Below are 26,468 nucleotides of genomic sequence, written 5' to 3'. Positions count from 1 at the left end.
CGAACAAGGATTGCTTTCCTCCTAGCAAGCTCCTGAGGAAGGAGCCCTCCGCCTTCGGTGGCACAATTGGGTATGGTGCGAGGTGGCGGCGGGGAAGGCCCAGCTGGGGCAGGTGGCCGCCCAGCACAGAGCAAAGCTGCAGGGACAGGGAGTACGACATCCGCTTCGGCCCGCCTGCGTCAGTGTGAGCAGGGGTCCCGGTCGCGTCCCACACAGAGCCCACCCCCCCCCCCCGGGGGGAGGGGGTGGGACGGCGCCTCTACGCCATATCTTTGATTCTGCGCATGTAATTGTGCAGGTCTGGGGGCGCGGTGGGCCGCGTGGTGCCCGCCACATCCGGGCAGCCCCAACCCAGGTCCTCTTCATCCTCCTCGTCCTCTTCGCCGGCGGGCACCGAGTCATAGGCCAGCTCCTCCGTGGGCAGCGTGGCGAAGGTGGTGAACTTGACCCGCTTGCGCTTGGAGGTGGGCGAGCTGGCGGGGTCCTCGGCCTGGTCCCGGGCCGAGCCGCCGGACGAGCCGTCGCCCCGCCCGTGCACCTGGCTCTGCACGCTGGTCTGTGAGCTGCCGCTGCTGTGGTGGTCGCCGTGGCAGCAGGCGGGCACGGTCTCCAGCGGGTTGCCCGCGGGCGGCGACAGCTCCGCCTGCCCCCGCAGCGGCTGCCCGTTGCCCAGGAACACCCAGTGGTGAGAGTGGTCCATGCTGGTCTGGCCCTCGGGCGGGATGCGCTTGTGCCGGTAGCGCAGCACGAAGACGATGCAGTTGATGAGGAAGACGAGGATGGCGAGGCAGAAGACGCCCAGCAGCGCGTACATGCCGATCTCCAGGTCCGTGAGCCCGCGCGGCATCTGCAGGAAGCCGGTGGGCAGCGGCAGGAAGTCTTCTGTGGGCGGCACCGCGGGGCTGGCGGTGCCCGGGCCCGGGGCCTCGGCTGGGGGCAGCGCGGTGCCCGGTGGGCCGGCTCCCCGGGCCTCGTCCTCGCCCCCGCCGGGGCCCGGCTGGCTGGGCCCGGGGTAGTCGTACGTGGGGTCCTCCTCGTCCCGCCCAAAGTGCACCCGCAGGCCCACGGGGGTCGTGGCCAGCACACTCTTGCGCTTGGTTTTCTGGCAGCTCTCAGCGATGGTGAGCTCTGCACGAAGCAGTTCCCCGGCCCCCTCGGCCTGGGCCACCACCAGCGGGAAGGCCCGGTCCTGGGTCACCGTGGCCACCCGCTCATCCAGGCTGTTCACCAGCAGCCCGTAGTCCCGGGGGCTGTACAGGGAGAGTGGGGCTGTGGTGCCATCGCTGTAGGAGAGCCAGAGGCTCAGGAGGGCTTCCTGGAAGAGGAGGAGGAGGAGGAGAAGGGGACAGGAGTCAGAGAGCTAGTCCTGGCTGGCTTCACTGGGAGATACCCAGCAGATGCTGAGCTCTATGAGGACAGGGACTGGGGTACTCTGCCTCCCTGCTGTAACTCCCAGCACTGGAACTGTGCCTGACGGGTGGCAGGTGCTTAGGGAGAATTGTTGGAGGAGCAGGAAGTCTTCCTCTGGAGGTTGTGGGGAGCGTCAGGGGCTCAATATGGCCTCATACGGCCCTGAGAATTTCCTCGCCCACTTTATCCTTCGCCCCTCGATGGGCTGAACGTATGCTCTGCCTTGGGTCTACCTCAAGTCCCTTTTGCTGCAGGAGCAACCCCATATCTCCACACCTGACCTTGGGATCATCCCCATGAGACACGTGGACATTGAGAACACACACCCCACCCACCCCTGTCCTCCGTTAAAACATTCTGAGCACTGCCCCTCCTGCAGATGAGGAAGCAGGGCCCAGGGAGAAGGGATTGACCTGGGGTCATGGAGCGGGTTAGGGGCAGGGGACCCTTGGCCCGGTGCTCAACACCAGCCTTCTGGCTCCCTGTGCTCCTGCCTGTCACCTTTGCACCTCTGTCCTGTAGCCTATGCCCCAGTGGATCTGTCGGGGTGGGGGTGGCTGTAACTGGGGCTCCAGAGATGGCTGAGGGTAATCCCTGGGGGTGGAGGCACAGGTGACGGGGGTTCTCTGAGAACCTGGGAGGGGGAACCCTCAGCAGGAGCATCTCTGGTGGCAGATGCAAGAAGCGGGACCTTGGCCAGACTCCCGGTGCAGATGGCAGGGGAATGGGGTGGGCCGGGTGTGTAGGGCACAAAGGGCAGACAGATCTTCCATTCGAGCCCTAACTTGGGGACTCATGGCCCCAGGGAAAGCTGGAGTTTCCTTCTTCCTTCCACACCCCAAGCCCCCAGATTGGCCGGCTGGGCATCCAGTTACCTGCTTGAGGAAGCTGAGGGTCTGCTGGGCGGCCGTGGTGGCCAGGATGGTGTGGCTGCTCCCTGGGCTGGGCCGCAGGGAGAGGGCGAGGCTGGCCACCACCTGGGCCTGCAGCTGTGTGATGCTGACCTTCTCCTCCGTCACTGTTAGCAGCGTCTCCCCAAGCACAGACTCCGTCAGCGGGGACACCACCTGAGGCAGAGTGGGGCAGGGATGGGAGAAGGCCAGGAGAGCACCCCCCCCCCAATTCCCAGCCTGGGAAGAAAAGCCAGTGCTGCAAGAGAGGCCCACCCCTGGGGGCAGGCTGGGGGGGCAAGACTCTTGGGCTCTGCCTTAGGGCTGCAACTGGAAACCAGGGTCCAGAGGCCAAGTGAGAGTCAGGGGCTCGCCAGAGCCAGGCAGGAACACGGATGAGACAGGTGGGCAGATTTTAAGGTCAACAACAGCCCCCCACAGCGATAAATAGCCATTGATGTTTGGCCTCGATGTCAGAGAGACAAAGGGGGAAGGTAGGGACCTTGGCAGATAGAACTCACGCTCATGTCAAGGAGGGTACCGACCAGTACCGACCAGCTGATGATTGCCAGGTGGGAATGTGGGCCTGGTATTTTGTAAAACCAGAAATCTAGATTTTGAAAAATGAGAAACCTCCCAAGATTTCAACACTGGATCCACTGCTTTACAGATAAATCACGTCTGCGGGCAGATCCTAGCCCAGGGGCCATTATTCACAACCTCTTAGATGGATGGTTTCTGCCCAGGCACCCCGCTGTAGGAGGGTCAGAGTTGAATTCCTAAGGTCCCCGAATTCCCCTTCCTGGGCCCTCTCCTCTGCCGCCTCTCCGCATCCACACCTGCTCTCAGGGAACACGCCGAGCGATCTACACGGGTGGGTAAAGGTTGATAGGGCTTGCAGGGAGAGCCTTCACCAAGGGGGCAGTGAAGGAGCTCACCTCTGGTGGTGGTGGGGGGGGGGCAGGGGCGGGGTGAGGGGAAGAGAGTGTGTTTTGGGGGCCGGCTGGGGTGGACCCCAGAGGCCCTAGAGATCCCGTCCTGGGAACGTCTGTGTTCTCTGCCCGCAGATCCACAGAGCTGCTGGCCTTGGCCTTGTGCCTACCTTGAAGGGCGTGGTGCCTGGCTCCAGGCCCGCCAGCGTGCTGCTGTCCACCATGCGTGCCACGCGGGGGTCGCCCACCCGCATAAAGTCGCTGACCAGGTCGGTGACCTCCACCAGCCAGTCCGGGCCCAGCATGGTGACCACCTGGTCGGTGCCCTCAGACGATGTCGTGTGGAACTGGGTGAACACCTGCAGAGTGGCGTGCTGGTACTGCAGGGTGCAGCCGCGGCTGGCGCTCTGCCTACGCTCCTCTTCCTCCTCGTCTTCGTCCTCGCTCTCCCGGGCCGACCTGGGGGGGGCGGGGCACAGGGGGGTCACTCCTCACCCTTGCGCTGTGGGTGGGAGCCGTGCAAAGGGGCAAGCCCCCTCCCTGCCCCATTCCTTCTGTCTCTGACAAGCTTGGAGCCCGGAGTCCCCAGCCTTTCCTCTCCTAGAAAGGCACCTCCTTGACCCTCCCTTGTGCCTCCCGGCCTCTGCTGGGCATGCCCGGGAGAAGCTGATGTCAAATCCTGACAAGTGCCGTCTCTCTCTCTCTCTCTCTCTCTCTCTCTCTCTCGGCGCCAGGCATGCGCCTGGCCCTGTTCTCAGCTCTAAACTGGAGCGAAGGCAGCCCTTGTTACAGACTGCCAGAACGCTCGGCCAGATTGTATCCTTACAGCCGTGCGGCAAGCAGATGAACTCGGAGGTTTAGCTGGTGCGATTTCGATTTCCAAGCAGCGTGTGGAATGTGCGGCCTGGTTCCCCTTGCTGCTCATCGTGAAACTTGAGAGCAGAGAGGTGAGCCGAGGGAGGCGCTAGTAAGCAAAAGGGCGCCAGGACTTGAGGATTTGGGAAATTCAGCCTATCCAGATTGCCTAAGAGGCTAAAACCAGGAGATTTCACTGTCAGGGAAGCGTGCTCTGGAGAGAGAGCAGAGGGCGTGGCTCGTGCTTTGCTACTGCTCTGGACGCATCCAGCAACCAGAATATCCCTCCACACAGGTCTCTTGTGCCCGTGTTAATGAATCCTCACAACCATTCTATGAGGTAAGTGTTAACGTGCCCGTTTTGTGGACGAAGAAACGGGGGCACAGAGAGGTTATGTAAGTAGTCCAAGGTGGCCCAGCTAGTAAACAGCAGTTAGGATTTAAACCCAGCCTGTCTGGCTGCAGAGTTCACTCCCCCGTCATGACTCAAAGCAGCACCTAGTGGGGGGGGGGGGGGAGGCAGGGCAGGGGCTGGTTCCCCTGCAGAAGGCCCCCTCCCAGACCTACTGGGTCAGAATCTGCATTTGAACAGGCCCTCAGGGGATTCATGTGCACATTCAAATTTGAGAGGCTCCAATCCACCGGACCTTGCTTTTCCCAATCTCTACAGAACTGAGCTGAGCTCAGCTCTCCCTTGGCTGCCTGCTTCTCCCCCAGCCCCTCCCCTCCCCTCTTAGCTGCCTGCCACTCTTTCTCTCTCTGCCCTGCTGGCTTTCCTCTCCAGCAGCAATGAGGGGTGAGTGGAGGACGTGCCCCAGAGAGGCATACCCAGAGTCACCTCTTCTAGGAAGCCTGCTTGGACTTCTCCTGGAGGAAGAGGTGGCTGTCTCCTTTAGTGCCACTCGATTCCCTGCGCACAGGGCTTCCCGTGTCTACCATGTTCGTGGCGTGGCCGGGTCAGGCACTGGCCACACCCACCCCATGTCTCAAGCACCCATCAGTGCCTGGCACACAGGAAGCTGCTCAATAAAAGTTTGCTGATTGCATCACCGACCTGCAGACTGTATACACCTGGGGTCTTACACACATGCGTGGATCAGACTATGTGCCAGGGCTGTGTCCACCTGTGAGTATCCCGAGTGTCCACTGTGTGTGGAGGGGCTGTACCTCCGGTCGGGGAGGATAGGTACCCTCCAGCCCTTCACTTGGCTGAGGCGTGCGTCCGAGAGTTCGATGTGCAGGGGCAGCTTGGGGACCCAGACTGTCATTTCCAGGGGTGCGTTGAGGATGTCATAGCGGAAGGTCACCCTGGCGTTCATGGACCCGCGAGACTCCTTTCCACTCACAAACACGTAGTCACAGCTGCTGGATACCTGGGGAGGGGGAGGGAGGTTGGTTGGCCTGTCTTGCCCTACAGGGGGCATCCTGTGGGCTGGAGGGGAGGTGATGAATTTATTTCCTCCGGGGGGAGACATCAGCCTCTGGTGTCCCTGTTCCCACTGTTTCTCCACCGAGCATCATCTCTCAGTGGCTACTACAGGAGGTTTTTGCTCCCTGGCAAGGAGCCAGAGTGCCCGTGATTTTACACAGACCACCCCTCAGAGGAGCCTTCCGGCGGACGCCCCCCCCCCCCCGCCCCCGGGGGCTGGCTCCCCTCCCCCGCATGACTGCCTGTGCTCTGGTGCAGGTGTCACTTGGTAGGACCCTCCACAGTGCAGAGGGGGCAGGGAGCCTGTCCTGAGCCCATGACTCCTCCACGGCCCATCTGGCCCTGTGGCCCCAGGAAAATGAGCCGCTGGTTAATTTCAGGCGCGGGGACTGCTCTAGCCCTGGGATGGAGGTGGGGGACTGGGAGAGGAAAAATCAGGACAGAGGGGCGCCTGGGTGGCGCAGTCGGTTAAGCGTCCGACTTCAGCCAGGTCACGATCTCGCGGTCCGTGAGTTCGAGCCCCGCGTCGGGCTCTGGGCTGATGGCTCAGAGCCTGGAGCCTGTTTCCGATTCTGTGTCTCCCTCTCTCTCTGCCCCTCCCCCGTTCATGCTCTGTCTCTCTCTGTCCCAAAAATAAATAAACGTTGAAAAAAAAAAAAAAAATTTAAAAAAAAAAAAAAAAAAATCAGGACAGACAGGTGGATGGTTGCCACCGGTGGGTGCAGCTCTTACGGATGCATGCCCACCAGGACACCGGCTTATACTCCTAAAGGTTCGCTGGGTGGGCACGTGCCTGTTGAACACATCTTGGTGGACACCTGTGCCCACTCGCTGACACCTGTGCCGGTACTTCAGGGCAGATGTAGGTGGGTGTGCATGTCAAGTGTGCCCAGTATGTACCCGGCACACGCAGCAGTGAATCTTGTGTGCAACGCATTTAAGTGTTCCTGCCGCTACAGGCCCCTGGGTGCCCACCCTCGCGTGCGAGGAAGGTCTAATCATGCGGCTTGCGGGCGTAGGACACTCTGGAAGCTCTGGTGGGGGCGGGGAGGGGGCCAGGGCTGTGGTTCATCTGTGATGAGCCCCTGGCTCATCCCAAACTCTTGCCAGCTCCCTTAAGCATCTCAGATGGGGGGTGGTGGGACGTGGGACAGCAGCCCTGCTGGAAATGTTCATTTCCCACTTCAGAAGACTGGCAAAGTCCATTCAGAGTGTTGGCCAACTCCATAAAGAACCTGAGTGTATTTCATTGAGAACGGAAACAGATTCCACTTAGCGTCTTTGCGAATTCCCCTTTGGTATCTAAGCCGTCAAGACTTTGTTCTGGTCCATTCTGCGGCCGGGGTCGGGGAGTGTGGGTGGGGGGGGGGGGGCAGGGGCAGGTGCTGGGTGACAGCCTTTGAGAGCAGGTCTATTTCTTCCTGACGCAGCCTGCCAGCACCGGGAAGCCCCAAGGGCCTGGGCAAGGCTTTTGCTCTGCAGGGGATGGGGCTGTGGTACCCAGCCATCTGCTCTGGCTGACTTTGAAGGGGGCATTCTTCTGGGTGGGGAATGGGTGAAGTGAGGCTTCACCTCCCCAGACCTGGAGGGATCTGGGGCAGAATGTGGGGAGAGAGAGCGAGCACACTCCAGGCTAGCCCCAGTTAGCCAGAGGGAGAAGGACACCCACGGCCCACTCCTCCCGTTCTCCTTCACGCTGAGCTATTTACAGACACAGGGAACAGATTCTGTTGTCTGATCATCTGATTTTGGCACCTGCTGGAGGCTGGCCCAACAAACAGCTCACCCACCACACAGATACTGGGGCTGCACCCTTGTGCATCATGGCCTGTGACACCATCCAAAACCAGGGGCGGGGGCAAATCTGGAGGCCCTCTTGGGGAGGTGGCAAATTGGGAGATTTGAGTGAGACCGATGTCCTGTTTGCTGGGTTTTGAGGACCGGGGGCCCAGAGTGGGTCTCTGGGGAGGAGCTCTAGCTGGGGCGGGGGGGGTGGGCTTCAGGAGTTGGAGGGCTTGGGGGCGTGTGCCCTGAGAGAGTCCTTCCTTACATGACCTTCACCCCTGGACTAGCTCTCATGTTTCTGGGGCTTCCTCCCAGAGCTGAAGCTTCTCCATTAGGTCACCAGCATCTGGGTTCAGGGCGTGTCCCTGAGGGGTAGGCTCCCTCCCTACCCCCGCTGCCTTCCCTGATGGCTGTCATGGGCAAGGGCTCAATAATCACTTGCTGGATTGGATTGAGCTCAGGCTGTCAACACTGCCTTCTCCCCTCTGCCTGCCAAATGGCCTCTTTCAAATTCCTGCAGGAAGCCCTCTAGGATAGCAGTACCCAGGGCTTTTCCTCACCCCCCTCAGGCTAGACGTGGGATGCGAAGCTATTCTCCCCCACCCCCATTTCTCCTCCACTTGCCTACCAAGGGGAGCTGCCTGGGATGTGAATCCCCACTGGCTTGGGGCTCCGCTCCCCCTGAAGGTCTGAGGCCTCTTTCCCTGTGTGTGGGGGGCCCATCTCCAGGACGCCCACCTTGATGATGTCCTCATTGTCAGACTCGCATTCCACCAGGGCAGAGACATCTAGGACAAGTCCAGTCACCTCGATGGCGATGACCTTGACAGGGATGGCCACCGTCCTGCCCGTCAGGATAGCCGTGTTGATGATCTCTGTGTCCTGCAGGGAGGGTGGGGCCCTGATGAGCTGGGGTGCTTATGGTGGTCATTTGCTCTCCCACAACAGGCCAGCCAAGGCCCAGGCTCCTGGAGCCCCTGCTCCTCAGATGCGCGTCCTTCCCCTGGGGACACCAGCACGCATGTGCAGAGAGGGGCCTCTGCCCAGTCTCACTTGCCTTCTCAGGTGCTGTGCTCACCTGGCCTCCTGCCACAGCCTTCAGGAGGCCACTGTGCCACCAGGAGACAACCCTTCGCCAGTCCCCCACCATCTTCTCTCAACATCTGACATGCTTCTCAGCGTCACATCCAACACATTTGCTGACAATTCCAGGTGCCCTCAGGCTGGCCCAGTGACTCCAGCCTTACCACCCATGGCACCCCCCAAGTCCATTGCTCCTTAGAACAAACTACTCACTTTCCCATCACCGCACCTTTGCCCACACGATCCTCAGCCTCGAGCACCCTCCTCATCTCTGGTTATATAAGCCCTTCCTTCCAGGTTCAACTGCATGGCCGCCTCCTCCAGGAAGCAGCCTCTCCTGAGTGCCCTCTCCATGGGTGACTTCTCCCACCTCTGTCCCCGCGAGCCTCTGCTGTCCTACTCCAGCACCAGGCACAGAGCACCTGCCTCCAGGGAGCGCGCGCACACACATGCGCACACCTTTACTCACAGGCACGCACTTGGCCGCAGGCTCACACGGACATGCGCTGATCTATACACACGCTCAGCTGTGCACGTGCCTGTCACACACACGCGCCCGTGACAGACGTATGCATCCACTGGCCCAGTCACCTGCCCCGCTCACCATGGCTAGGGGCAGGATGGCTTGTACATCCCGCTGGATGACTGTCAACTCGGTGACCGCCCGCTCCAGGTCAGGCAGGGGGCTGCGGCCGCGGTAGTCAATGTGCCACATGATCCTCCTCTTGACCGACTGGCTGGTAAAGTTCTCCATCTCAAAGTCCAGCTGCAGGATCTCCAGGGGCCCCTGGCCTTCCCTGCAGGGGGGAGGAAGGAAGCAGAGCCCGGGAGGAAGAGCTGGGAGCAGCTCGGGATGAGGACCCCGATGAGGACCCCCGCCCTCCTTGGCATCCTGCCTCCTGGAGCTTTCTGAGCCTTTTCCAGCTACCTGAGGTGCCCCGACCCGGACCCCAGAGCCCCCACAATCCGAGCCCCAGCCCTTCTGTTGGTCTGGCTTCCTCCATCAAGAACTCCCCCACCCCTCCCAGGTGCTATCCTGCAAAGAGGTGGGCAGAGGCACCACCTCAGCTTACCAGGGGGGCAGGGGTGTGCCCTGCGCCCAGGCCACATCCACAGTGGCTGTTGAGTGCTTTGCCCCAGTCAGCAGCTCCGAGGTCACATGCCACTGACCACTCCGTGACTTGGTGCCCAGAAGGGTCACACCCTTCTTGGCCTTCACCCTGGGACAAAGTGGGAGGCAGAAGAGCAAGAGGGTCAGCCTAGGGCCCTATGGCTGCCCACCTGGCCACCCCCACCCCCTAGGCTGGGGCTAGGAGTAGGGGGAGCAGGTGAGTACATTACCCTGAGTCCTAGACTTCATGCTTGAGATGAACTTGGGGAATCTGGTATCATGTGGCTGAAAATGCTGACCTTCAGTGGAGGCTACAATCGCTTCTACCCCATCTCTTTGCCAAGTTTTACCAAACCTCTACTTGCATACTTTAGTGACAGGGAACTCACTACTGTGCACATCCCATTCCATTCTCAGAAAGCCCTTAAGGATTGGAAACCCCATTCCTATACTTAGTCATGGGTTCTGCTGGGGCAGGAGAGAACAATCCTCCTTCGTCTCAATCGTAACAGTTCTTCAGATAGCCGGAGGGGAGCGGGTGTTCCCTGAGTCTGTCTTTTCTCCAGGCCTAAAATCTCTAGCTCCTCCAATTGTTACTTTTTGCCACAGGTTCAGGTCACCGTCTCTGGACACTGCACACATAAGGTGTAGCGCCCTGTACTAAATACAACACTTCAGGGGCACCTGGGTGGCGCAGTCGGTTAAGCGTCCGACTTCAGCCAGGTCACGATCTCACGGTCCGTGAGTTTGAGCCCCGCGTCAGGCTCTGGGCTGATGGCTCAGAGCCTGGAGCCTGCTTCCGATTCTGTGTCTCCCTCTCTCTCTGCCCCTCCCCCGTTCATGCTCTGTCTCTCTCTGTCCCAAAAATAAATAAACGTTGAAAAAAAAAAATTTAAAAAAAAAAATAAAAAAAAAAATAAATACAACACTTCAGCTATGCTCCGATTCATACTGGCTAAAGCAGAATGGTGATCACCTCCCTAATTCTACATGTTTACTCCTATTAATGTAGCCCAAGATCTGTGATGACTGATTTAACTCATATTCACATTCACGTATCAATCATTGAATCAGGTCTCATCCCTTCCAGGAAGATCTGAACTTTAAGGTGGTACACTCAGGAGAGAGGGTAATACTTAACTCAAAGAAGTCGGAGGCTAACGGCAATGTTGTGGGTCCTATGCATAGTGCCTGGGGTGGGGGGAATATTTTGGTGGGGCCTTTGCTACATTCTCAGAATCATTCAACATGGTTTAAATTCCATTCTGTTTTGTGAGGATGTGATATGGCTTAAGGTATTTCTGAATTTGTGGATTGTATCCTGTTCAGGGTACAGAAAAGGCTGGGACTCCTGAAAATTTTTCTCTTAATTCCAAGACTGGGCAAATGTCCTGACACATGGACACACTACTGCTCATTTCTGACTGCCAGCCAACGGGCTGCTGTCTGATCTCCATTTCTCCTCTTTGCCTTTGGTCTCCTCAGCTGCAGAATGGGTACACCGTTTTAAGTTACACCAGCTAAGGCCTAAGGGCCCTTCCAACCCCATTCTATGATTCTTGATACCTATGCTTGTGAAAACGAACATTTCTCCTTCCCCACGTCTGTGAGCTACGGAGGTAGGGCAGAAATTTTTGTTGTCATCGGGCAGATGAGAACACTGAGGCTCAAATAAGTAAGGTGCCTTCCTGAAGTAGCTCAAGTGAGAAACGGAAGAAGTCGGATTAGGGTGCTGGCTCACCCCTGCAAGCGGCCAGGTATGCATTTGACCTTGGGATGCAGGCGGACCCTCCCCCCACATGCCCCCTACCTGAGTGTGAAATGCTCCACGCTGGGGCTGGAGGGAGAGGAGGAGTTGGGGGCCAGGTAGAGGAGGACGCTGAGCACCTCGCCAGGCTTGAGGGGCCGATCAGGCAGGCGGATCATCAGGTTGCTGTCCAGCCTGTGCTCCTGCAGGGTCCTCCTGGGGGGCGGGCGGAACAGGCTGATGCTCCCGATGCGCAGCAGGGGGTGCTGGGTGGGGCTCTCTGCGCGGGCGCCTGCCCCGGGCCCGGCCCCCCGACGGGCGCCCCCGCAGCCCCCAGACGCGTCCGGGGCGTGGAGGGTGTAGTAGAGCTCAGCCTGCTGACTCTCCCCGGCCGCCTCGGGTTCCAGCCCATCCGGGGACTTGCGGCGGGCGGCGGGCGGCGCGGCGGGGGCTGGGGGCCCGAACCAGGCCAGGGGCAGCTCCGCCCGCACCAGGCAGGTGGCCAGGCCCCCGCTGAGGCGGCAGGAGCTCTTGACTTCCCGCGCGTCCCTGAAGGCGTGCAGGCGGACGCATGGCAGCCGCTCGGTGACGCCGAAGTCGTCCCAGTCGCGGCCGGCCACGTAGAACAGCACCTGGGCCTCGGGCTGCGAGGCCGGCACGCGGGCGCGGACGATGAAGGCCCGCACCTTCCAGTTGACCGTCAGGCGCTCGGGGATGTCCAGGGTGCTGGACGGCTGCAGCAGCTCCCGGGCCACCACCTGGCTGGTGCTGAAGGGCCCCAGGGAGACGTTGAGGACGGGCAGCTCCTTGGTCTGGAACACCACGAAGGGCTCGGAGCGCTGCAGGGAGCCGTTGGCCACCGCAGGCGGCGGGGGCCGCGCGTCCCGCAGGAAGAAGGCCAGCCGCGTTCGTGACAGGCGGTAGCTGACCGGCAGCACCGGGCCGGCCTGCGGGCCGGGTGGGCTGGGGCTGGCCGGGTGCGAGCGGCCCGAGGCTGGGGACAGACAGGGGAAAGAGCCCAGAGGGGTGAGCAGAGGCTGTGCTGGCACGGCAGGGCACCCCAGCCTCCCACCCAGCAGCGGGCGTCCGCGCCAAGCGCGCCCCCCTGTGCTGCTGTGTTAACCTTCCGCTCACCGTTGCCTGGTTTCTTTTGCTGCAGCGTGCGCGTAAACCGGACACTAGCGCAAAGCCCTGTGAGGCTTTAAAGAGGGTTTATCCCCCCACATCCTCATCTGTAAAATGAGGATGAAATTGCTTTCTGCCTCCAGGTGCGGTTGCTGAAGACTTCCCGAGTAGTGTGTGCGGGTAAAGGGCCGAGAGCGGAGAGGGGGCCCCCAGAAAGCGCTCTTACCATTCCATCCTGCTCCTCGCTGGCGCCACCGGCATTAGCTTATTTGATCCTCAGATGGATCCTCTGAGCTACACAGTCTACCATTTCCACGGATTCAATCGTGTTCTGTCAACAACTTCTCTCTTTTGAGAGCTTATTCTCACATGTTACAGGTAAAGGTGCAGAATGCTTAAGCAACTTGCCCGAGCCACATGAGCCAAAGGGGCCAGCAGTAGGCTTCCAACCCAGGGCCACCTGACTCTCAAACCCAAGCCCTTTCCTGCTCCCTCTGCCTCAGACGGTGCAGGGCCCCCAGAGATCCCTTGTCTACCCCACCCCCCCACGCCCTCTCCCCATGCACTGTATACACAGGGAATGGGACCCCACTCTCCCAAACCCAACTCAAGCCTTGGGTCTGCCATCTCTGGTCCCCTCCCCACATCCCAGCAGGACCCTGCCCAAAGCAATTCTACCTCTTGACTCTGTGAGGTGTCCTGAGCTGCCCCCTGTCCTCCATCCCCAGAACCCTGCCTTGATCCCGCTGCTATGACAACATAACACTGCCTGACTGGGTCTCCCCTCTCCCTCTAACCACCTCCCTGGCATCCACTCCCCTCCACAGCAGCAGAGAGATTTGTTTCTCCTGGACACAAATGAGACCTTGCTGGCCCCTCACCGCCAGCTCAATTCCCGTTGGACACTGTTCTGGAATAGGAAGGACCAAGCTGTGGGGGTTTGAGGTTTGAGAAGCAGCTCTGGATCTTCTCATCGGCCCTGAGTGACTTTCCTCACCTTTAAAATCAAGTTAATAATAATAGTAATTGATAATAATAATAATAATAATACTGGTCTTAAAGGATGTTGTGCTGTCACTTGCTCTGTTTTCGAGAATCAAATAAGAAAGAACTCTATAAATTGTGCATCGCAATGCCAATGTCTGTAAGCATTTTTATAGACTCTTTCCCTTCTGCTTACAAGACAAAATCCAAACTCACTTTGGGCCTGAGTGTGGCATTCAGGGTCCTCTACTGTGGGGTTCCAGGCTCCCCTTTGCCCCAGGACTCCCCCTCCCAAACCCGCGCTGCCAGCATGACTGGACCATCTCTGCCTGTAGCACTTGCTGATTCTGCCCCATCTCCCCTCTTTGCTCATGCTGTGCCTTCTGCATCAAATTCTCCCCTTTCCTAACTGCACGCATCCACATCGGAATCCTCCTCCGAGGTCCAGCTCCAATGCCACCTCCTCCAGGAAGCCTTCCAAGGTATGACCTCAAATCCCTGGGACTCTCCTTCTCGGAGGGGACTTCGCATCCTGTCTTGTATGGAAGTTAGTTATCTAGGAGGCCGTGCACTGAGCAAGCCTCTGACAAATCATGCCTGATTTACGCGGAGTGATTTGCAGAGACCTGTGTCCCAAGGAAGAGCCTTCTAAGCAACGCTATAGTGGTTCCTTGCAGTTTATGCCCATTTATTATTTTGCCACCATCAATGAAACCTTGATAGTTCTACAAGACCTTCACATCCAATTCCTCATAAAGGCAATGAACTAAAAATTCCCCGCTCTTGAGGCTCTGGTGCCTATGGCCTATTTTTTTTTTTTTTTTAATCTGTGGTTTAATTTCCTCATTCAAAAAAAGAGGCATTTGGCTTGGGGCAGGGCATAGGCCCGTGCGGCGGGCAGCCCATGCTTTAATCACCAGACTGCTCCTCCCATTCCCCGGAGAACTCTGCTCCCAGGCCACCTTCCCCACTAGATGCTCTGAACCCTGCAAGGTATGCTGGCTGCAGTGGCGGGGCGGACAGCTAGGTCCAAGACGAGGACAGGAAGATGTCTGGAGAGATGGGAAGAGCCTGCCTGGCTGCAGTCCCTGCCCCACAGTTACCCCTGGAGTCTCTGAGATGCTGTCCTTGCCATCAGGGGGAGGCTGGTCCAAGTGACACATGTTGGAGTCCAGGGGAACAGCCCGAGCCAGAGCTCAGAAACCAACCAAACTGCTTTGGAAGCGGCAGGAAGCAGGCAAACAAAGAATCCAGGACTCAGGTGCAAGGTTCTCCCTGTGACACTCATGGGCAAGATACTTCCCTTGGTTCCCATATCTAAAATTGAGATGGTGACATCAGCCCCTTCACGAGGATGTGGAGAGTGGCTAAAAGGCCAAGGGAGAGGAGGAGGGGGGCACTGCTCCGTGTGGTGGGATGTCCAGGGCCTGTGGGCACTGGGCCGAGGCGGGGAGGGGCCACCGTGCTTGTCCCGCTGGGGTTGGGGAAGGGCAGCTGCCATAGCAGTAAGTGCTCAGCATCCGGGGTGGACAGGCTGGGGACACGGAACTCATAACCACTGACCCTGCCTTGCTTGCTGTCCCCAGGAGATCCCAAAGGCTGCTAAGTAAGCACTTAGCCCCCTTTGACGACACTCTCATCGTCCCCACCCCACGGTTGGCCATCTGGACCCCTTGGAGGCACAGTGGGGGCAGGAGCCACCAGATGGGCAGAAGACTCAGAGGGGCACGGGGGAGGGGCCTGGAGGCCATGTCCGCATGCACCCCTCTGCCCTCCATAGATTTTTGTGGAATGAGCGGAATTCTCAGAACCCGACGACTGGGACGCTCTGTGGGGTACAAGGGCCTCCTCCACGAGGCATCCGAGAGGAGACCGGATGGCCGCTGAGGGGGATGGTTCTCGGTGGCAGGCAGCAACCTTGCAGATAAAGAGCCTGGGTTTCTGAAAGGGGAAGCGACTTGTGCTAAGAAAACAGCTCACTTTCAGAAAGGAGAGCCAGAAAAGACAGTATTAGGGTGGTGCAATTTTCGTATTTGTGTCATCATGACACACGACACCCCCTCCAGTCACCACTGTGAGTCATTCTATCCTCTGAGGCCCTGAGGCCTCCTCTGTGGTGGAGGTGAGTGTTTTTGAGGCCCCAGCACTATAACCTCTGCTCTCCTGCCCACTTACTCTGGAGCATAAAGGAAGCTGCTTGATCTCTCTGGACCTCAGTTTCCCCAGGGAGGTGGGAGAGGCCCTGGAGGTGGTCTGGGGTGGGTGGGGGGCTGGTGGGGAGGAAGTTGAGGCCCGTGGAGCTGTCAGCAGACAGGTCAGGTTTTCTGGAAGGCTATCTGGGAAGGTGTGTGTGTGCTAATGTGCGCACTGGCCTGTTATCTCAGCATAAAGCAGGGCCTGGCCTTGGGAGGAAAGAGCTGCTGGCAGGTTCCCTGAATGACAACAGTCAGGGGAGGGGAGGATCTACACAGAACTGAGGTTGGTTGGGCCCAGAGGTGGGGGAGAGGTGCTGAAGGGGTGTGGCTGGGATGGACATGACAGCCTGGACCCCCCCCCCCCCGCCCCCAACACAGGGGGGCTGATCTCACGGGCTGGCGCACATCCGCCCCTCGGGCCCCACATCAGGCACCCCACAGGGTTCTTCAGGCTTGGCTTTGAACCCTGGCCACTCTTTGCCCCTCACCCTCTCACTTGCTCCCCAGAGCATTGGCCTCCAGGCTCCCAACTCCTGCTCTTGTGTTTGGGCCCAGCTCACCCTGCAGACCACCCTTTGCACTGTGTTCCTGTCAGTGGCCTTGACTCTCCCCCGGAGCAGCAGCTAGGTTCCCCTCTGTGTAAACAGCTTTGGGCCTCCGGAGGCATTTGGGTGCAGCCCTGGGAGTCAGAGTACAAGCAGGGTAGGGGCAGAAAGAGAGGGAGACACAGAATATAAAGCAGGCTCCAGGCTCTGAGCTCAGCACACAGCCCGACATGGGGCTCGAACTCACAAGCTGTGGGATCATGACCTGAGCAGAAGTTGGACGCTCAACCAACTGAGCCGCCTTCTGATAGAGAGGGCTTCTCCACATCTTCTCAGGCACATGATGGGTGTTAGGAGTTGAATTGTGACCCCCACCCCAATTCATACGTGGAAGACCTGACCTCCAGGACCTCAGAAGGTGGCCGTGTTTGGAGACAGGGTCTGTAAAGAGGTGATTCGGGTAAGATGAGGTCATCAGGGTAAAACGAGGTCATCAATCCAATACGCCTGGTGTCCCAACAAGTAGGGAGATGAGGACACGGACACACAGAGTGAAGAGCACGTGAACACACAAGGAGAAGACGGCTCTTTGCAAGCCAAGGAGAGAGGCTGCGGGAGAAACCCACCCTGCTGCCACCCTAACCTTACACTTCTGGCCTCCAGAACCGAGAAGCCAAAATCTGTTGTTTTAGCCATGCAGTCCGTGGTGCTTTGTTAGGGCCGCCCAAGCAGATGAACACATGGGGATTGGCTGTTTCTGCCCCCCAACAGCCTCAGTTTCCCCAGTCAGGAGTGGAGACACCATCCAGGGGAAGAAGCTGGGCGGGGATCATGCTGGTTTTGTGCTCAGGGATAATGATGGCGGCTGAGGCAGACCCAGCCTTTCCCTGAGACTAGACCCAGAGTGTGACCCTTCCCAACTCAGCTGAGCCAGCTCCTTCTTCCCACAGCCCCAGAAGGCACATACAGCTCTTTACAGCTTGGTAACGAAGAATGGGGTGTCTGTGGATGCAACAGGCCTGAACTCCCATCCTCCTCGAATCTTCTCCCCCCACCCAGCTTCCCTGGGCACTGAATCTGCCCAGTCCCTTGGGGAGCACCGACCCGGGGACACTTTGGGGTTATGCTCAGCTGGGATGGGGTGTGGGGTCCCATCTTCTTTCCACGCTCACCCCGGCTCTGCCTCCTCCTGAAGCACTCCCCCACGCCTCTCGCTAGGACCCGTGGGTGCTGCTTTGCTCTGTCCCGCTCTGGGTCCGACTGATCTGGAGCTTGGCCCTGGTCTGGGTGTAACATGCAAATTACCATCGAACTGCTTCGTTAGTCACTTCAGTGAATGCTCCCCGCAGGCAGGACGCTGGCCTACGCGCCCCTTCACCTGTGCAGAAGTCTCCCAAGCCACCCCCGACACCAGAAGGCACCTACTTATTTATGCTTTTGCTTTTCCAACTCGATGGCGATACAGGCAGACACGGGGCCTGGACCAGCTTTGCGCCGTGCAAAGGGTGGCACTCAGGGGGTGCTTAACAAGTCTCAGTTCTACCCTCTTATGAGACTCCTGCGCAGGGCCAGTGGCTGGACAGAGGCCCTCCCCCCTCCTTGTTTTTAAGTTTATAGGTTTATTTATTTTGAGAGACGGAGAGGGTATGAATGAGGGAGGGGCAGGAAGTCGGGGAGAATCTCAAGCAGGCACCAAGCTGCCAGCGCAGAGCCCGATGCAGGGCTCGAACCCACAAAACTGTGAGATCACGACCCGAACTGAAATCAAGAGTCTGACGCTCAAATGACTGAGCCACCCAGGTGCCCCACAGAGGCCCTCCCTCTTCAACTCAGTCTGGCTTTTGTGGTCTGGGAGCACAGCAGGGGCCTCTGGCCACCCCCACAAAACCTTCCCACTTTCTCCCCAGACACACAGGCCAGCCTGCCACCCCCACAAACCTACTGAAAATATAAATTAATCTACACAGAGGCTACAGCCAGGCAGGCTGGGGATGGGGGTGCCTCTGGCCATTTCCCGGCTTCTAATCAAGATCAGATGCCTCCTGCTTCTACCTCTAATTGTCCCCAAATTAAAACTAATCGCTTGCAAATCAGAAAAAAAAGATCGTCATTAGCTCTGGTGAGTTTGAGGCTGAGGGACACAGCAGGGTGTCCTAGCAGGGCCTGAGGGTGCTGGGCTGTGCTGGGAGCCGCTTGGTTACTCACCTGTGTGTGCGGGCGCACACGCGCACGCGCACACACACACACACACACACAGGTGCCACACCAGATGTCAATGTTTGGGGAGCCTTTGGCACTTGCTCCTGAACTTGCCTGAATGCAAGAATCAGAGGAAGCAAGCAAAACAAAAGCAAACAGATTCTAGGGCTGGACCCAGGCTTAACACAATCGGAGTTTCCAGGGGAGAGACCTGATGATGTGTGTTTATCAAGCACCCCAGGCGCTGTTATCACAGAAGTTTGGAAAACATGGCGCCCAGTGGGAAAGGTCGGGAGACACTGAAGTGACTTGTATGACATAATTTGGTGATGCTGACAGTGGATGATGAAGTACCCAGAGCCTAGAACGGTGCCTGGCACATACAGGTGCCAAATCTGCGAAGAGATGAATTGAATGAACGAATGGGAGCAAGAGATATGGTTGCTGTAGGTGGTGAGGATCCTGGGGTCTATGTGTCCACTATCAAGAGGCCAGGGATGGGTTTGCACAGTGACCCCCCCCCCCCCACAAGCTCAAACCTCCAGGCCCACAGCAGAGGTGTGAAACACCCCTGGCCCAGGAGAGCTGCAGGGGAGGAAGCTCCCCTCTGAGGGTGCCTGGAAGAGGGCTCTGGCCGGGAGGAGGGGTGCCCCAGTTCCAGTCCTGCTCTTCCTTGGCTAACGAGTAGCTCCCACCCGGGGCAAGCATGCCATTTCTGAGGACCCATTTCCCCATATCAGTAACACAGAGAATCAATCATCAACCCATATGCCAGGAACCACGGAGTGAGGTGCTGAAGTGGGAAAAACCTGTCTTGAGGAAGGTTTTTGGTTTTCATTTGTGGTTGTTTTCATTAGTGAGATCCAGTATTAGCAAGGGTTTTAAGAAACGGGGCATCTGCATGCCCTACTGTCAGAGGGTACTGTAGACAATTTTCTAGAACGCACTTTCAAGATACGTTTTAAAGGTTTTGGCGACGCTCATGCTCTTTGCCCCAGGAACTCCCCTTGGGGAATCTCGTCCATAGATATCGGCTCAGAGATTTATGTAAAAAGATATTCACTGCGATGTTACGTTTATAAGTAAAAAATATGAAACACCTAAGTGTCCAAAAGCAAGACATGGTTAAATAAAAGCAAATGCTTAAGAATGGATGTGTGCAAGCATTACAGATCAAGTTTTCAAAAAAATATTTACTCAGATGGGAAAATGCTCACAAAATAGTTTGAACTAAACAAAGAAGGGTGTGAAATTGGCTCTATGGCATGATATCAATTTTACATAAAAAGATGTAGACACCGGGAGGAAATACATCAAAATGCTAATAGTGGTTATCTCTGGGGGGTGAGGATTACGGGTGATTGTTAGTTTTTACTTTATGCTTTTATGTATTTTCCAGTTGTCTGCGATGAACATGTACTGCTTGTAAAATTAGAAAGAAAACAATAAATGTCATTAAAAATGAAGGAAAGTGTTTGAAGCTATTCCAAGATTTTTTTTTAAAAAGGAAAATAAAAAAAAAAGAAAGAAAGAAAAGGAAGAAAGAACCTGTGTGGTTTGGGAGCCACACAAACTCACGTTCAAATCCCAGTTTTGACACTTCCTTAGCTGTGTGACCTTAGGCAAGTTACTTAACCTCTCTGAGCCTCGATTGCCACACCTGGGAAATGAGGATAATAGAACCTATTTCATAGGGTTGCCATGACTAAATAAACAAATTGCCTGGTGTAATTCCTGGCACAGAGTCAGTGTTCAGTGTTTATTCATTTATTCACTCAACACGTATTGGTTATTTCATTGTGAGAAGGGAGAAGTGCTGATCTGCTTTTCTCCAGCACTGGATGCATTGTTTAGCTCACAGCAGGCCCTCTGTCAATGTCTGTTGAGTTAAAAAGGACAAGTACAGAGATGACAGGCACATGAAGCACAGTGTCCCAAGGAGCTCGAAAGTGTCACCGAGGCTGAAAGGATTACTAGTTTTGGGGGCCCCTGGAATCCAGCTCAGGAAGATCTGCCGGTGGCCTGCTGAGTGAGCTGGGGCGGTTTCCTCCCCTCTCTGGACCTCATCAGGAAGAAGCGGACAGTCCCTGAGCTGCCTGCCACATGGGGGACGTAGGGGTGGGCAGGGGCCATGTGTGCAGGGAGTCTGGTGGGTTCTGGGCCAGGCAGGGGTCAGCCGGATAAAGGAGAGGTGACAGCTGGGCCCGTGGGCCCCAAACAATGCCCTCCCGTATCCCCTAAGGCAGGGCCTCTATATACTGTTAAACAGTTTGCGTCTTGCACAAAGATGCTGGGCCCAGGGAGCCAGCAGGAAATTAAACCCAGCCCCGGGCTCTGCTCACCAAGCCCAGAGCCTGGTGCAGAAATGCTTCTGCCTTTTCCCTATGTGATGCCATCCGGGCTGGTCGATATAGGTACGTCCCCACCCAAGGCTGGGGCTGTGGTGAACCACCTCTTTGAGGAGGAGCCCGGTGGAGAAATGGGTGCCTCCCTGAGGTCTGGGTCCTGAGATGTCTGTCCCCACCCTGGGCCCCACTATCCCTCCCTCCCCAGCTTCGCTCTGCCTCTTCCCAAAGCGGTTCCCTCGAGGCGAGGCTGTCTCACCATGAACCTGGCTCCTCTGCCCCCAGCACTGAGGACCCCCGTGGGCCTGTAGCCCTGGCTGGGCTGAGTGGAGCAGGAGCTCCAGGGAGAGGACCCATGGCAAGCCAAGCCTACAGTATCCCACAGCCCCCAGGAGGCTGCAAATCCTGGGGAGGTGGCCTCCCCATGCTGTCACACGCCCTGCCACACTGGGCTGGAACAAGCCGAGGGGAGGGACCAGTAGAAGGGGCACCTGTCCACTCCGCCCAAATTGCCTGCTGCCTGCGGCACTGATGATTGGCCAGGTCGCTTCCTGCATCTACCGGAGAACTCCTGGTCCCTTAGCTGTAGCGATGGCAGGATCCCTACCCTGCATTTACAGATGAGGAAACTGAGGGTCAGGAAGGCTCCCCTCAGATTGGCTGTGCCATCAATCAGCTGTGTGAGCTTGGGCAAACGGGTTAGCATCCCTCTACCTCAGTTTCCTACAGTGTCCAAGGGGGCGAGAAGGAAATGCACGTGTTATAAGATGACCTATAAAGTACTTCACCCATGCCTGGTGCACAGTCAGCCTCTTTATTTAAAAAATTGTTTTTAATGTTTATTTATTTTTGAGAGAGGGAGAGACAGAGCGTGAGCGGGGGAAGGCAGAGAGAGAGAGGCAGACACAGAATCCGAAGCAGGCTCCAGGCTCTGAGCTGTCAGCACAGAGCCCGACACGGGGCTCGAACCCACAAGCCGTGAGATCATGACCCGAGCCGAAGTCGGAGGCTCAACCGACTGAGCCACCTAGGCGCCCCAACAGTCAGCCTCCTTAAATGTCAGCTATGGTTTGGCAGTCATTGTCCCCATCACCGAAGGGAACCCACACAGCCTCCTGAGCCAGGGCCCAGAGAGCCTCCGAAACCCAGTGACTGTTCCCCTTCCTCACTATGTCCGAGCCTTCTGGTGCTTTGCACAGAGCCATGAACAAATGAACGACCGGGGTGGGGTGGGGGGGGGGGACCCTGGGAGGTTGTGCGTGCTGATTCACAGCCATGCACGCCCGCACGCACGCGCACACACGCAGTCTGGGCCAGTCTCCAGCTTCCAGGCCCCCTGCTCCAGCCCTATCCCGGGCCGGCATCCTGACCTGGCCACTCTTGCTCCATGAGACCAGCGGCTGCCTGCCGCTCAGCTGTGACCGGTCATCTTTGAGAACAAGGGGAGAAATCAGATGCAGGCAGAAACAGAGGGGAGGAGGAGAGTATTGGTGAATGAGAGACAGTATCAAGCTCCGCTAACTTGGGGGCTGGGAGTGCTTCTCAGGGGCCCAAAGGAGGGCCAGGGCACCGGAAGTTCGGGTAGCCGTGCCCCCCCCAGGGAGCTGCTGTGGCCCCTGTGTGCTGGCACTGACCGTCTGTCCAGTCCTGCTCCTGGGCACCTGGCAGGGGACCTGAGGCCCAGGCAGGGAGGACATCCTGGGTGCAAAGCAAGGCAGATGGGAGACCCGCTGGAGCCAGGGCTCTTGTTCCCCGCTCCCTGCTGGTCCCAGGGGCACTATCTTGCTGGCCCCAGAGCCTTGCAGCCAGAGGGAAGCAATCCCAGGGCAAGACCAAGCCTGGTCCTGAGGGACTGGTTGAGCCAGGCTCACTCCCTTCCCTTCCAGCTTCTGCTCTCTCTGTGGGATGCTGTAAGCTACAGATGGCCCGGGGGTCCAGAGCCTTGGGGCCCATGAAGAGAGGGAGGGTGAGAAGCGTTAGCCCTAGAGAGGGTGATACAGACCTCTTGGGGGCAAGGACTTGAAGATGTGGGATGGTGACCTTGGGCTGGAGGAGCCTGAGCCCAGAGACAGGGTTCCTGGGCTGGGGGAGCCCAGGAGAGGAGGGACAGAAGCCCGGCCCCTTCCAGATGCCCAGTGTCCCAGGTCCCCCTCCCAGTGCCTGCTCTGTGAGCCTGCCCTTATGAGTCGTGAGTGTGTGTCTGTCTGTCAGTCTGTCTGCATCTGTGATCCCAGGATGGGGACCAGAGGCTCAGACAGGCTTGTGAGGACAAGGAGGCCTTGTATTTCCAGGCAAGCATCTCTCACCCCTGGGGAACAGCTCTTTTATTGACTTCTGAAAAGCTGGAAGGGACCCCGTCCTCACCTCTGCCCCCTGCAACAACTATCAGGGCGAGTGAAACCCTCAGTCTGCCCAGCTGTAATGGGTCTGATGTGAGGTCTCTTTTGTGGTGGAAAGGGCTGAGCGGGGGTGGGGGGTGGGGTCCAGGGTGGAGGAAGAGGGGTTGGGGGTTCATATGTGGCCAGGTCTGGTTTCCACTGGTGGCTGTGGGGCTCAGAACAAAAGGAAGCTGCTGGAAGAGCCCCTGGTTGCTGGTGAACTAATGGATACTCTTCAGCAGCCCGCTGCCCTTCCCCACCTCGGGCCACGTGAGGCAGACGGCTCCCTGCTTGGCCATTCCTGTGGGGGTCCCCACCTTCACACCCAGAACCCTAAGCCCCTAACCCCCCAAACACCCCTGTTTCTAGGATTTCAGGAAGACCCTAAGTGCATGGGGTATAGGGCAATAGAGTCATACTGCTGTGCTCATGGGAGGGGGCTTTTGGAGATCAAGCCCTGCTCTACCGGTCCGGTCCTCCAGCCTCGGGTGGGAAGAGGGGAGGGCAGCTGCAAGGAGGGCCCCTCCAAGGGAGCAGGCCTGAAGGAGGCGGGTCCCCCAGGAGGTCACAGCCTCCGCTAGAACTGCCCCCGCCTGGGGCCTGGAAACCCAGGCTTGACCTACTCTGCTGACCTTCCCAACCCAGCTTCTGGTTCAGGCTCCCAGGAGGGCAAGGGGAGGGGGAGAGCAGACATGAGGCAAGGATGAGGGAACTGGGGGGGGGGGGCGGCGGGGGGGAGGGGGGTTGGTGTTGAGAAAAGGAGAGAGGAAGCTAGAGTCAGGAGAGCAGGGGGTAGGTAGAGGAAGAGGACAGAGAGAAAGAAATCAGGAGAGGGAGGGAGGAAAACCTCAGCCTGGTGGGTGCCCAGGGGGATGGAGGGGTAAGGAGGTGGGCCGAGGGCAGGGGTGGGGCGGCCTGGCACTGGAGCACGCTGGGCAGCCGGGCCTGGGAGCTGCAGCAGGAACCGCGGGGGAGGGGCTGCTCTCTGAGTTTCACTAAATGACTAGTGGGCATTATCCTAATTATAGCGGAGCAAGCTGAGCCTTCCCACTGGCGCAGCCGCCCCGCATCTCCTAATAAACAATTAGCCGCAAACAACAGAAAGAGAGAGAGAGAGAGAATGTGCGTGTGTGTGTGTGTGTGTGTGTGTGTGTGTGTGTGCCTGCCCGTGGGGGTGGGGGTGGGGTTTGGAGCTGGGCCTTGGGAAGGGAGGCTCTGGGGACAGCTGGGGAACCACCTCACCCCTGCAGCCCAGCCCAGCCCAGTCTGGGGGTCAGGGCTGCAGCGAACAGAGTGGCCCCAAAAGGCAGAACAAGCCCGTGGGGGGCCCAGCTCATATTTAGAGGCTGCCTACGGACCGCAGGCACTAGGCTAGACTCCTGTCCCCACGATAACTCCAGGAAATAAATAACATCCCTATTTCTGCCTATGAGGGAACCAAAGCTCAGAGACGCTAAGAGGCTTGCCCAAGGCCACACAGCTGGGGTTAGGCTCCTTCAGGCCTCCTGATTTCCCTAGCTCTGCTCATTTCCTGGGAGCAATGGAAGCAGGAGACCTGGCATGCTGGACCAGTTGAGCTGTATTTCCAGAACAGCTCCGGCGGCTGGTGCTATTACGAACACAGGACTTTTCGGCCCGTCCACAGCCCAGGTCTCACGTTCTGACAACCGTCCGAGAGGTGGGCCTTCCTCTGAGCCCGTTTTAACTGAGGCTTCCTAGAGACAGGAAGGTATCTGTTCAAGATCTCAGGGGTTCTGTGGCAGAGCAGGGTTTGGAACTCAGACTCCTGGCCCCTGGGACAGGTCAGCAGGGTGGCGGTGGCGGGGGGGTGGTCTGCTGGGGCTGCACAGCCAAAGCCCCATCTGGGGAGTTTCCAGCTGGGGAAGAGAGAGCCACCCAGGAAGAAGGAGAGCGCACTCCAAGCTGGTCTGGGCATCCGGACCTGGAGGAGGAGCCCATGATTGTCCTTCAGGATTGAGCCTTGTCTTGGTCCTCCTGACTCACTTACAAGCTGTCTAGTGTCTTCACTAGAGAGTCTTCTGTGGCCCCCAGCTTGGGGCCTTGGGAACTGGGTAGCTGGGGAGGGAGGCCCCTTCTTGAGCTGACCCCTGGGCTGGAACATGTGTGTGTGAGGGCAAGTTTGGGGACCAGGGTGTTGCCCCCTGCCAGGAGTGACCTGGGCCTGCAGAATGAGTAGTGCGACCAATCTGATACTGACAGCCCCCCCCCCCCCGGGCTAAGAAGGAGGCTAACCATCCTTTCTCTGTCTGCCCCACAGGGTTGTCAAAGGGCGTTAAAAAGAACTAGGAAGTGTCCCGCAGGGTGACTGTAGGACCTGGGCTGGTTTCCTGGGGGTGGAGGCGGGGAGCCCTGGATGATGAGATCTGCCTGCCAGCTGGGAAGAGAGCAGAGGGTCAGCGTCACAACCTTGGATTCAAGCCACTTACTCTTTGAGCCTCAGCTCCCTCACTCACGAAATGGGGCCAAGGAAACCCACCTCTATACAGGTGTTATAAAGAACAGGTGTGGGAATCCCTACTGAGCGCTCTCATGGACTCTGGCTCACGGGTGTCCCCCTTCGGCCCCATGGAGCCTTCCGGATCTGCTCTGCCCTACCCTAACTGCCCCTCGAAGCCTAGGCCCTCTTGTGCCTGGTTTCTCTTGGCACCACAATGATTGACGGTCAGTCATCTACCTGATGCGCCATGGGTGTTTCTGATCCAGGGCTGGGGTCTTCCAGACTCTGATTGTAACCACCCACTTTACGGATGAGAAGACTGAGGTTTGGAGAACACGCACACCCTGCTCCTCCTCCTCCGCTCTGCCTCACTGCAACCCATTCCTCTTCCTTATGGGATGCTTTCTTTCCTCCTCCCGGTCCCACATCCCCACGAGTGTTTCATTCCCACAGTGCCCCGGTCGTGGGTCCTTACTTGCTCTCGAGTCACCTCCTTCCACTCCCCAGCCCACACACCTGGGTCTGGGCCACTCCAGCCATGCCCTCTGCCTCTGTGCCTTTGCACATGCTGTTCCCTATGCCTGTGGTGCTGTTCCCCACACGCTCCACCTGGTGGGTGCTCCTTGACCTTTGACTCCTCTCAAGGGTCACCTCCTCGATGATGCCCTCCTTGACCGCCCCCAAGACCGGGTTAGGCACTTCTGAGCCGCTCGCATTCACCATTCCGCATTTTTCTCTGTACAGGTTTTGCTTCCTCTTAGACCGAAGCCTTGCTGAGGGCAGGGGCTGGGCCTTTCACCTTGCAGCCCTGACCACCCAGTACAACAGTCCTCAATAAAGATATTCAACACATAAATATTTACTCAGCCCCTTCTCTGCTCAAAACCCTGCTGGGAGCTGCCAGGGAGCCAGAGATAAAGAAGATAGTTTCTGCCCGGAAGGAATTTGCAGGCTAACAGGGAGACCAGACAGGTACATAAATAACCACGCTAAAAGG

At 58.0% G+C, this 26,468-nt stretch overlaps 1 protein-coding gene across 1 annotated transcript; it reads right to left on the bottom strand.

The window, feature by feature from the left end:
• Positions 1-259: 259 nt before the first annotated feature.
• On the bottom strand, positions 260-26,194 carry TMEM132E (transmembrane protein 132E). The gene is made up of 10 exons (XM_047080912.1): positions 25,988-26,194; positions 12,377-12,395; positions 11,306-12,236; positions 9,458-9,604; positions 8,989-9,181; positions 8,040-8,183; positions 5,255-5,460; positions 3,403-3,691; positions 2,286-2,477; positions 260-1,315 (listed from the first exon to the last, which is right to left on the bottom strand). The coding sequence occupies exons 1-10, from the start codon at positions 26,192-26,194 to the stop codon at positions 260-262; spliced, it is 3,384 nt and encodes a 1,127-aa protein (XP_046936868.1).
• Between the last annotated feature and the right edge of the window lie 274 nt (positions 26,195-26,468).

This window comes from Lynx rufus, unplaced genomic scaffold, assembly GCF_022079265.1.
Source record: "Lynx rufus isolate CCGP_SWC_20201006 ecotype Redwood Valley unplaced genomic scaffold, mLynRuf1.p SCAF_18, whole genome shotgun sequence".
Lineage (NCBI taxonomy): Eukaryota > Metazoa > Chordata > Mammalia > Carnivora > Felidae > Lynx > Lynx rufus.
Note: the sequence above shows the minus strand (reverse complement) of the source record. Positions and strands in the feature narration are given on the sequence as shown.